At 38.7% G+C, this 12,382-nt stretch overlaps 1 protein-coding gene across 3 annotated transcripts in view; it reads left to right on the forward strand.

The window, feature by feature from the left end:
- Positions 1–12,382, forward strand: part of LOC135091988 (2-oxoglutarate and iron-dependent oxygenase JMJD4-like) — a 41,722-nt gene that overhangs the window by 24,704 nt on the left and 4,636 nt on the right. For 2 of the 3 annotated variants that reach the window (XM_063990105.1, XM_063990112.1), the window contains exons 2-10: positions 4,820–4,926; positions 5,812–6,043; positions 8,214–8,359; positions 8,462–8,610; positions 9,182–9,334; positions 9,562–9,676; positions 9,957–10,043; positions 10,442–10,589; positions 12,075–12,292. In XM_063990105.1, the coding sequence (XP_063846175.1) occupies positions 5,812–6,043; positions 8,214–8,359; positions 8,462–8,610; positions 9,182–9,334; positions 9,562–9,676; positions 9,957–10,043; positions 10,442–10,589; positions 12,075–12,265 (1,221 nt within the window). In that variant the 5' untranslated portion in view covers positions 4,820–4,926 and the 3' untranslated portion in view covers positions 12,266–12,292. Of the gene's footprint in view, positions 1–4,819; positions 4,927–5,732; positions 6,044–8,213; positions 8,360–8,461; positions 8,611–9,181; positions 9,335–9,561; positions 9,677–9,956; positions 10,044–10,441; positions 10,590–12,074; positions 12,293–12,382 lie in introns of those variants that run through there. The other variant, XM_063990097.1, reaches the window with a different exon arrangement.

A 12,382-nucleotide genomic window follows, 5' to 3' on the forward strand; every position in this document is an offset into this window, starting at 1 on the left:
TTAATTCCTGCACATTTTTATATCTTTGGAAAAAATAACTTCACATATGATATATATTATGGAAGGTGTAATTCACCTGTTAATTTTGAGGGTAATCTTTATAGTCTGTGCTCTTTACTTTTCGCCTTCTCTCATAACACCTAGCTAAAGTTTTCGGTCGCTCTCTCTCTTTCACGGGCAGACTATGTTATCTAGCCGCGGGTCGGCTGATCTCGTAAACTTTACACATTTTCAGTTTTATCTCAGTTACATTTGTTTATTTTGTAATTTCGAAATTGGATGTATACCTTAAAGGGACACTGCTACTGTATCATGTGTATATGTGTATGTTAAAGAAAGTAGGCTAACATATTTACGAATTCAGCTTTTTTTTCTTTTTAAAAGTCCACCAAATGAAATATTTAAATGTGAAAGGAGTGGACTGAACTTCCTTGGAGGGCTGGGAATCCATCCACTATAGTTTCACAACACAGGGGCACCAAAACAGCATTTCGCATAAAGCCCCCAGAAGACTAAAAATGGCAGAGAGAGAGAGAGAGATGCACACTTATTTTTTCAGTGGCTGCAGTATTTCTTCATGATTATGATTGTTGTGGTGGTGGTGGTGGTGGTGGTGGTGGTGGTGGTCAGTGTCGCTGTCAGTGGTGGGAGGATCATGTTAGGTCTGGGCAAGGTTCATCTAGACTGGTCAACCAGCCGAGCGGGCCCAGCGCGGGGGAGCAGGGGTGATGACGTCATCCACGCCACACCTCCCCGCCACTCACAGTACTGACTTGAACTCGACTATCCTTGGAGCCTGTTATCTCTTCCCCTCCCCCCCTTTTTTCAACTGCATTACATATTACCTACATGCATTACTAATTAGATGAATAAATGGAATATTAAAGGGTCTATTGTAACCACAAATATATGCATAATAATGATGGCAAACAGTAGTCATAATACAAAGAAAAATTAAGTTCACACCATTCATAATGTTAGCATAAATATTCAATATTTGTTATTGAATATAAATCACTTAATCATAACATAAACAACAAAGGAAAACAGGTAATATAATCCTAGTGAAAAAATAAGCTACATATCATTCATGTGGTCAGTTTCATTAGCTTTCTGTTTTGACCTTTGCATGACTTATGTTTTTTTTTTTTTTTTATTATTTGTCTTAATGTTATTATTTAGATTCCTAATGCTAAAGTACACAGATATTATGGCAAAAAATTATATTGCATCATGAGGTACATCAAGTCCAACATTTTGTAATTCACGAACAAGTGTTTTGAAGCACTCTTTTCCTTCCTTGAGATTGACCTTTGGTCTGGGTGGGGCTGTGCTGGGGAGCGGGGAAAGGGTGGGTGTGAATGGAGCGTTCATGGAAGCGGTGATGGTGGACGTGGCTGAACCGCTTGTGGCTTAGGTTAGGTTAGGTTAATGTTATTGTTAAATTAAGTTATTAAGGCCTGTCTCACACTGAGCGGCGAAACCGCGTGGCTGAGCGGTCACACGATATAGTTTCTCGAGAAATTTATTCCTGATAATTTTCTACCGGCAATTTATCTCGGGTTTGGTCACACGGAGGACTGTCGCATTCTGGGAAATATCGACTGAAAAGAAATAAAACAAACATGTATTCGGACTTTGCAGCTATTTTTTAATTAATATGAATGAATCAATTAATCTGATATTTGCTTCTCAAAAAAAAAAAAAATGTTTTAGGAAGACAGAACTCTAAAGTAACATTTCAATTTGGGGTGGCAAACCACTCCCGGGGCCCGCACAGATTTATTAAACATAACCTCAACCTCAAATCACGAAATGATAAGCAAGGTATATTCGAGGCAAGTATTCACCGAACTCATTGTGTCAAACTCAGCAGAGGAACACACACAGGTGCCGAACTAATCATACTCACACAGTATTCATACGTACGTATACTCATGTGAGACTACCCCATACACACAGCATGCTCATTTGCTCACCTACAAGCCTGCTACTTGTACAAGTTCCTAAGAGTAATAATCAAGAAGGCTCGAGGGAAGACGAATAGGGAAGAGAGATGCTGGGAAGGATAGGGAGAGTGAGAGGAGGGATTCTACATATATATACCTTCCTTGTGTGAGAGGCTTTTGAGAGTAGAAATACTGTTAATCTGTCACAAGAACTGTAAAAACACCCTTAAAACCCGTGTGGCACTTCAACTAGAGCCTTTTGAGTGTAGAAGTCTTGTTAACCAGTCACTAGAACCTTAAAAACAGTCTTAAATTAAAATCCGTGTAAATTCAACTAGAATGTTTAGAGAGTAGTGGAGGTGCGACTCAGAAGTGTATCAGAATACGACCCAACCAGTGTAGACTCGATCCACAAAGTGATAAGGCCAGTACATGCCCTTTTTCCCACTCAGCCTTCCACCTCTTGTCATCCTTGGTGGATTAACTCGATGACATGTAAGTTTCCATATGAAGGACAGCGGTTGACTTACAGGAAGGTGATCAACTAAAATAATTCACTACTTTTGCCTGTGCATCTTCCTCCAGCCCTGGTGATGACGTCACGGCTGATAGGCTGATGACGTCATAAAGACCGTTATTTACGTATGTATTTCATATTGAAAATGACACCTCGAAAAAACGCAACTACTTCCGAATGCTTGATAAATTCTGACCTACTACATACTTTAATTAATACCTGGAATATAAAGAGATTTCAAACTTAAGTAATATTAAAAAAAAGTTATTTAAGGAGAATAATCTGCAGATTATTGGAACCTTGACCCCCATTAAAACTACTGAAATGTACACCCATTTTGACTTAACAAGAATAAGAAACACTTTTAAAAATATTAACCATTTTTCAAACAATTTGGAGTGATTTAGAAGCAGAAATAATTCTTTGAAAAAAAAAAAATATATATATATATATATATATATATATATATATATATATATATATATATATATATATATATATATATATATATATATATATATATATATATATATATATATATATATATATATATATATATATATATATATATATATATATATATATATATATATATATATATTGTTGGAACAGTACCACGATTAAAAATAATTATATAGTCCACACATTTGATTGAATAGGAGTGAAAAATGCTTAAAAAAAACACAAGCAATTTTTTTCCGAAACAATAGAAACTTAATATAGACTGAAATAAAAAAAAATAAAATAGTTAAGCGAATGCGAAAAAAGAGCCAAAAATACCGCCAAAAATACAACGCCAACATCGACGTTTTACTTAACAGACATGAAAAACACTTAAAAAGTAACTAAATATTTTTAGAAACTATAAAATCTTTGTTATAATCAGAAATAACAACTTGAAGAAAATCAAAAATATAATATTGGAACAGGCTGACATATCCAAGATGGCGGCCTCGATCGGGGCAGATCAGTGGAGGGGACGACTGCCCTTTTGCCTTATTTAAACCTTCATCAATCTTAAACCAGGCAATGGCGGATATATCTAAACAGTGGATATGAAAGCTTCGTCCTGTGGCTCCATTTTGTGACAGGATTGGCTTGATTGGTTTATAATAGTGAAAGATGAAGCACATAATGTCTGAAGCGTAAAAAGTCTTAAAAACCCATGTCACTTCAATTAGAGGGTTTTGAAATAGTGGTGGTGCGTCACAGATTTGTTTTAGAATATGGTCCCACCAAATGAGTCTGGACTACCACAGGCGGCCCATCCGCCTCCCACCGCCGACTACCTACACAGACTGGAGCCACTTGCCTCGGTCGGGACCCCAAAAGTTGGCATGTTATCAAACATCAAGTTTACAATTACAGTAATAATAATATTACTACATAGACAGATACGTGTACAACAACAACTTCTGTATATATATATATATATATATATATATATATATATATATATATATATATATATATATATATATATATATATATATATATATATATATATATATATATATATATATATATATATATATATATATATATATATATATATATATATTATATTAACGATAATATAAATCTAAATATAAAATAATATGAATCTTGGCTTTTCCGCTAATATCAACCCCACTGGCAACAGACCCATCAAATCGCCAACAACCACTTCGATAATTACGCTGTAGTTTGCTTGTTACAATATGCATGGTGTGGTTTTTATGAGAGAGAGAGAGAGAGAGAGAGAGAGAGAGAGAGAGAGAGAGAGAGAGAGAGAGAGAGAGAGAGATCCTGTTGAGGTCATTGATTGCTTACCTTTTAACACATATCATGTGTATTTAAGATCAGGTTCATTATTTTATACACAATGCATCTCGATGTTAGAGATTACATGATGGCATTTTGCACATTATTAACTAGCAGCTCGGGCATGTGCAGGACGTCACTGCATATCATGTGGCTTACAAGTTTCCCAACTGGAGTATTTAAGGTCATTGCTGTTCTCATAGCAAAAGACAGGGAGTCATCGTTCATCTCACGCCCCTCTAACATGTTATGGAAGAATTTGTTGTTTATATTTCACAAGGTCAGGTAAGGAAGGATATCTCAGCTCATCGTAACAGATAAGATTAAAGGTTATTTTCTCACCCTTACTCCTTCATGGCCCACTTATGAAAAGAATAACATACGCGCACAGACACGATTCGCAGCTGTACACAAGAGCCGCGTCCCAGGTACACAAGAAGACACAAGAGCCGCGTCCCAGGTACTGTTTATACCAAGAACGAAACGATAAAAACTAAATTAGTGGCTGTAAGTTAATATATGCACAACACAACACTATACTTTCTTTCAGCTGTTCCGTTTGAGGTCACCATTAGTACAAACGGTCACCATTAGTACAGATCAACCTTCTCCAGCGCGCTTGGTCTTCTACGCCTCCCTCAGTCACACTCATTACAGGTATGTCTTCTTTCACCGCATCTGTAAACCCTCTCTTAGATCTTCCTTAGTCACACCAATCACATGCTTGTCTTTCACTATACTCATAAATCTTGTCATGTCTTCCTCTCTTTCTCCTGCCGGGTAGATCCATCTCCAGCATCATCCGCACGTACTCCCTCAAACAAATTCATGCAAGATTCCCATGCCAATAACTGCATTTGTTTCCTCCCCTACATATAACAACCTTCCTTTATGATGTAGTTAGTGTTAGCTAATACTGTACCAAGTAAAAATTTGTGCAGTTAAATCAGGCTGGTCAGTGTGTTTCCAATCTTTGGTGGCTCTCATCATGAAAATATGTTACTTTCTGTGGCGCTTAAGCATATGTAGTGTATTCCAACAACTAGAAGAAGGAGGGAGAGAAAGGGAGAAACACGTAAGTTAATGGAAAAAAAAGAAAAAAAAAAAAAAGTCAGGAAGAAAATTTACATGAGTTACCCAAATGATACTTTCATTTTCTATGGTATTTATGTTTAAGATTATTATCGTGAAAATTGTATATTTTCTCCATGATTTCGCATTTTTATCGTTTAGTTCCCAATCAAATTGATATTGCACTTTTCTAGCATTTATGACTCAGGAAAGATACTTAATTCTCCAATCAGTCAATTAGTTATAAACATTACAGCACATATACCAGACAATTATTATTTCACTATACGGTTTTCTTACACTTATGGATATATTCAACCAGACTTCGGAAATTAGATGAGCACACAGAAACATAAGTGTGCACCGTTGGAAAAATTGAGGCGCGTGTGTGAGTGTGTGTGTGTGTGTGTGTGTGTGTGTGTCAATCCAGGAGGGAGCACGTGCACGGGTGACGTTTGTTGACACTCCCAGATGATTGAGCTGTCTGGCGCGGAGTGTAGCCCATGTCACGACGCCCCAGCTCCGCTGCCAGCCTTCCCCAGGGTAACAGAGCCCCTGAGTTACGATGAGTTCTTCAGGGAGTATTTAGAGAAGAACAGACCATGCGTGTTCTCGGCGAGGTTCACGGAAGGTTGGCGGGCGCGGCGGGCCTGGGTGGCTGCCGACGGGACGCCCGATGTGGACTACCTGGCACGCCACTTCGGTGAGGGATTGATGTAGTGTTAGCGTTTTCGTGCAAGGTCTTTTAGGTTAGGATAAAATGAATTCAGTTAATTAATTTCACAGCTGACTTCTTTAGTATGTAGTATTCGATAAAAAAAAAAACTAACCAAGGCTTCGCTCCCCTTAGTACCCTCATTAAGGACACTAACCTAATTTATCGTAACCTAACTGAGGGCTGCAAAGCCCCCCCTTGTCCCCCGCTTAAAGAACACTAACCTAACCATACACCTTAATTGGAAGTGAAAGGTCCAGGGTGTGGTTGGTAGACCTCCTCTTCCTCATCCTCAAAGGGTACTGGCATCACCAATTGTTCACCACAAAATTTATTTCAGCAAAATGCTGTGTGATCTTAAGAAATGTACATCCAAGTCACCTTACTTATGGTACTGCACAATAAAATCCTAAAACACTTAAATTTGCATCCACTGCACTCAGCTGCCATTGTGACACTGAGTACCATTGTGGGTAGCTAGATGACTGCCCGTGGCCTTCAGCTTGTGGATCAGGATGCTGTGATCAGCTCGGTCAAAGGTGTTGGCAAAGTCCAGGTACAAAACATCCACATTTCCTCCTCCAGCAAGCCCTTGGAGCAGCCATTCATAGTGGGCCAGCAGATTAGAAAGGCATGATCTCGGTGCATGAAATGACCTAGACTAACACTTCTACCATCCACCTAGTTATATGACAGGCCAGCAATCCCATACAAGGTGGTGCAGACAAAGCACCACAAACTCATACATACATCATTTATATTGAAATGAATGAGAGAAAACTCTCACTCTCAGTCTGTTGCACAAAGGCTGCTGACACCAACTGTTGCAAATCCCATCTTGTCCTTGCCATCTGTACATCCTTAGGCCACAGGAAATGGGGAAGGGCGATTATACAGCAGTATTTACTTACATGGTGGCAGTGAACACGAGGCTACTATTCTTACAAGACTCTGGCACCAGTACCCTGAGGTGATAAGAACGCACTTGGATACATGAGACGCATTTATTTTCCAGTACAGGACACAATACAAGGCCCAGTGCAGGAGCAGAATACAATGCAGGGTTATATAGTTCTCAGACACATCTCTCAAAGTACAGGAGAGGAAAGCTTACTATACAACTCTCTAACATACTGTCTTTCTGCACCAACACTTCTCGCTGACTTTTGCCCAGCTGTACTTCCCCAGCATCAGGTGATCCTCAATGTCAGCAGGATAACTTCCTCCACACTCCTCAGGTCAGCACTCTTATACTACTGCAGACACCTGACAGAGGCCTCTTCAGCGTCTGTCTCTTCAGCAGCAGGGAGGCCGCACAGCTAGACACACACACCCACACTCTCACATTTACAAACCACCTGGCAAACATCACTACTCCTAAAAACACATGTACTACTCTATTTATACATTATACCACCTGCTTAACAATATTCTTAGCCCCGTCAATGCTAGGTGGAAAGGGACAGTCTCTTTGCTTACCCCACCACACCTCAAGAGCTTATGCATATGCCTAAATCCCTACAAAATAAATAAACTCAATCAGTCAATGAAATTAATATTACCTAGGACACCATTTCATTGAGGGATTGAAATAACATTAGCATTTCCATCCTACTATTAGATTATGTTCGGTTCAGTTCATTGATTTCACTGTTGTTTCCCTCTTGATTTTTTTAAAGGTATTATAGTTTGCCCAGGAATAAATATTTAGTGTTTCAAAATTAACAGACAAAGGTTACTTCCATAATTCCCTTGATGAATTGTCATGGCATGGTGTTTTGGTGAATGTTGTCTTTCCTTCTACTTAACAGATTTCAGGGCCTGGCGAGAGAATCTGGGGTTTTTTGGAAGGGATGAGCAAAAATCACAGAAATCTAGCTGATGTAATTTCATGAACTCAGCTTAATCTAACCCATAATTCCATGAAATTAAATTTAACCTAACCTATAAATTCATGAGTCTCTGGATGTAGTTGCATTGGTCCATGTGGATGCTTTTGTTGTATCATGCATTATTAGTGATGGTATAAAGAGAAGGAAGCCAAAATACTGCTGATAACACCATAATATTAACCAGTGTTTTTTCTAGTAACAAACAAACAGATCAAGTGTCACCAGCTGTCATGTATATTGAAAGCTGGCCTTGGTTACATCTGCAGGTGAAGCCAAGGTGCCGGTAGCAAACTGTGACCAGAAACACTATGACTCTCAAGAGAAGAAGACTTACACCCTGCAGGAATATATTCAGTATTGGAAAAATGCCAGAGAGTCTTCAGAAGGAAAAAAGTTGTGCCTTTATCTGAAGGTAAAGTTGGATAGTAAGATGAATAGAAAACCAGTATTGATGAAAAGTTTGTCGTTGCATAGACTGAAATAGATTTGTTACATTAAGACTTGTTTTTTCTAGGACTGGCATTTTGTACAAGCATATCCTGACTATGGTGCCTACACTACTCTTCAATACTTCGCTTCCGACTGGCTCAATGAGTTCTGGAAAGTCCGTGAGGATATCCAGGATGACTACCAGTTTGTGTACTTGGGACCCAAGGGCAGCTGGTGAGTGGCTGCCCCTCCCCACTCCCTGTGCTCCATCTGTGAGAGAGAAAGTATGGATTCCTGTCCTTTATTTTTTTTCTTTTTTTCTTACTAAAGAGACAAATTGTTATCCTGTATATCATTACAAAGATGGATATGGTTTAAAAGCAAAACCAAATTAATGTTGTTCACTGTTAGGAATTTAAGGGGAACAGAGAAATTATGAAAATGCAGGTAATTTTTTTTAACAAGTTTCCCCTTCATGACTGGTGATACAAAAACCAATGCTTTCTATATCACAGAGCCAGTCACTCCAGAAATTGTATTCTGATATCCAGTAATGTCAAGTTAGAGATCTCTCAGTACTGAATGTCATTTATTGCATATCATCCCTACTTATGATTCACAGCTGTATCAGTATTGCAAGATTACCAGCCTGTAACAAATTCATAATAAAGCATGTCTTAGATTGGCAATTATCTCTAAGGATTTTAATTGTGTAATTTCTTATCTTTAATGGTATTAATTTAGGAATATAATTTGAGCTGCTCTCCACAAGTTCAGAAAAGTAATCAATATAATTTGGTTTCAGGACGCCTTTTCATGCTGATGTCTTCCGCTCCTATAGTTGGTCCACTAATATCTGTGGACGTAAAAGATGGGTGTTTTATCCCCCAGGAGAGGAACAATACCTGCGTGACACATTTGGCACACCTGTGTATGACATTGACTCCACAGAACTAAGGTTAGATATTGAGGTGAAAGTGTCATGCCCCTTTTTGAAGCATCATAGAGGCACTAAAATTATTTTGAGGCAGGATACATTTTTAGCTGTAGATTGAATCCTTAATATGAAAGACATAAAATACAGTGACTAAATGATCATCATGCCTCAGAGTCAATTACATTAGATTGTAAGACTTCCTTCTTTCACCATGTGGCAGCTAATCCTTTTTCATAACTTTTTATCAGTGACACATCAAAGTACCCAAAAGCAGCCTCTGCCTCAGGCCGACTGGAGGTGATTCAAGAACAGGGACAGACCATATTTGTTCCCTCAGGATGGTACCATCAAGTCTGGAATCTAGTAAGTGTGGTAATCTAATAGAGTTATAGGAAGTTACAAATAACTATGATCATTTGTCTATGTGAAAGTACACTGTGACTTCAGTAAGGCTTATGAATAATGAGGTAGAGTTACCTGTGATCATAATGTCTTGTTTAGCAGAGTATAGTGTTCTTTAACATTGTAAGTAGTCTCAGCTATTCCTTCCTCATTTTTCACAGGAAATTAATTGCAGTAAATACATGGACATTGTTGATTTGTTATTTTGTAATATATTATAAATCTATTGTTATATTTGCAGGAAGACACAATCTCCATCAACCACAACTGGTTAAATGGTACAAACATCCACATAGCTTGGGAGTTCCTGGTTGAGTCTCTTAACCAGGTGAGAACAAGTCAAAAATTATCCATTTGAACCAGCAGCAAAAATATTCAGATTTTCTATGCACATCTTTTTTTAGACATCATAGATTATAGTGGACCAGCTGTGCATCTCAGCCACAGGCATTATGGGGTTCACAGGTCAAGTAGTAAAGTTTGCTGGGAGTTAGATAATTATGTTTAACTTTGGGACTTTTCATGAAAACTTCACTAAACTGTTAGGAGATTAAGATTATAGATGTTTGATGAGATTAAGATTATAGATGTTTGATGATTATAGATGTTTGATGATGGTGAGGATGTAGAGCATCACTGAGTTCATCCTAGTGTATGATTTAAACAGTTTACAAGTGTTTTTTTATAATCTTGTTCCTCATATATCATGAGTCTTCTTTTATTCAGGTTGAGTATGCTATCCAGGACTGCAGCAGCATGGATGAGTGGCCCGAGCAGTGCCAGTTGCTCCTGCGAGCCACCCATGGTATGGACTACCACGAGTTTTACGTAATGCTTCGCACAGTGGCTCGGCGGAGGATCAACTTGCTGCGAGGTGTGTCTTTCAGAGTACCTACACACTCTAAAAACCTATCTTAATCAGCACACCAGGAGCTGAGGCATAGAGGTATGAAGGGTGGAAGGGCAGTGAGGTGCACAGGGTGAAGCCAAGCAAAATGTTGTCATTGTTGTTGAGGGCTAAGGCGGGCTGAGATAGGATTTTTTTTTCTTTTTTTTTTTTTATGTAGGAGGGGCACTAGCCAAGGGCAACAAAACTGCAATAAAACAAAAAATAAAAAAAAGGGCCCACTGAGCTACTGGTCCCTGAACAGAGTCAAAAGCAGTAGTCAAAATTACAGGATGTGTCTTGAAACTTCCTTCTTGAAAAAGTTCAAGTCATAGGAAGGTGGAAATACAGAAGCAGGCAGGGAGTTCCAGAGTTTAACAGAGAAAGGGATGAACGATTGAGAATACTGGTTAACTCTTGCATTTGAGAGGTGGACAGAGTAGCGGTGAGAGAAAGAAGAAACTTGTGCAGCAAAGCCGTGGGAGGAGGGGAGGTATGTAATAAAGGTACAGTAAAATCCCTCTTATCAACGGGACCGCCGACGTGCCGGATACTTGAATAGAAGTAAAATTATGTCCACAATCACCACCCTACACTCACACATCTTACCATAACAAAGATCAGCTAATCTTAATCAGCAGCTGATCTGATCAGCTGCTTAAGTGTAAGCACAACACGTTTCCTCTTTTCTACAACTTTAGGCATGATGAAGGTGTCAGGCAATAAACAGTGCACACGCGGGACTGAGTCACTGAGTAAACACAGTGCAGTGGGCCGCGGGTGGTGCGAAGCAGTGTGCTCAGGTGGCAAGGGGACAAAGTATGCCTCACGCAGGAATTTTAATCAATTTTATGAGTACACATTGATTTTTTATTGATTTTAAGGCTCGGGGAAAAATGTGCTGGATACTTGAAGTTGCCGGATACTCAAATGCCGGATGAGAGGGATTTTACTGTATAAAGGTGTTCAAAGTGGGCAAGATAATAAGTTAGTATTATTCAATGGTATATAATTCTGTAGATAAAATTTAGTTTAAGGATCTTTTCTCATGTAGTAATATGGTTTAATTTCACAAGCACTGATATCATCATTGAGTGTAAACAGCATAGAAGAATGAAAACAAAAATACCGTGTGCCTGACACTGCCCTCAATAATGTAGTGGATGGGAGAGAGTGGCAGCTTCGTCACCCACCACTGGCCTCACCCCTCATAGCCCGTTCACCCTTTGTACTTCCATGAGCTGAGGCCTTGCTAACTTAAATGTGCTTACTTATATATCACCAGTATATAAGACCTTCAAGCTGTGGAATCATTTTGTTTGTAAGGAATAATTTTGCATACATTCTGTCTTGCTTATATATTATCACTGTTTAGATGGGACTAGTGATGGGACTATGTCAGTAATTTTATGTAGGTTCACATTAACTCATGTTCTCCTATACAGACATAACAGAAGGTAATAATCTTTTTAGGAGCTGAAGATGTTATTAGTTTTGGACAGTGGAGACTTGGCAAAAATCATGCTACTTATGACCTGAGGAGAATCAAGTGGTGTCTGGAGAAGCTCTTGGATGACCAGCACACAGAGGGACTGAGGATATTCAGCAAGATAGAGGAGCCGCCCTCACAACTCTTGGAGGAGGTGACAGTGGCTTTATCCTGATTATGCTCATGCAGCTTCACATTAAAGGTAGATTCTTGTACTTGTTAGATCTTGGTGTCAGATAATTTGGTTTTATATAGAATTACTGATGTATTCATCCAGAAATGCTCTGAAAAT

Source organism: Scylla paramamosain, chromosome 3, assembly GCF_035594125.1.
Source record: "Scylla paramamosain isolate STU-SP2022 chromosome 3, ASM3559412v1, whole genome shotgun sequence".
Taxonomy (NCBI): Eukaryota; Metazoa; Arthropoda; class Malacostraca; order Decapoda; family Portunidae; genus Scylla; species Scylla paramamosain.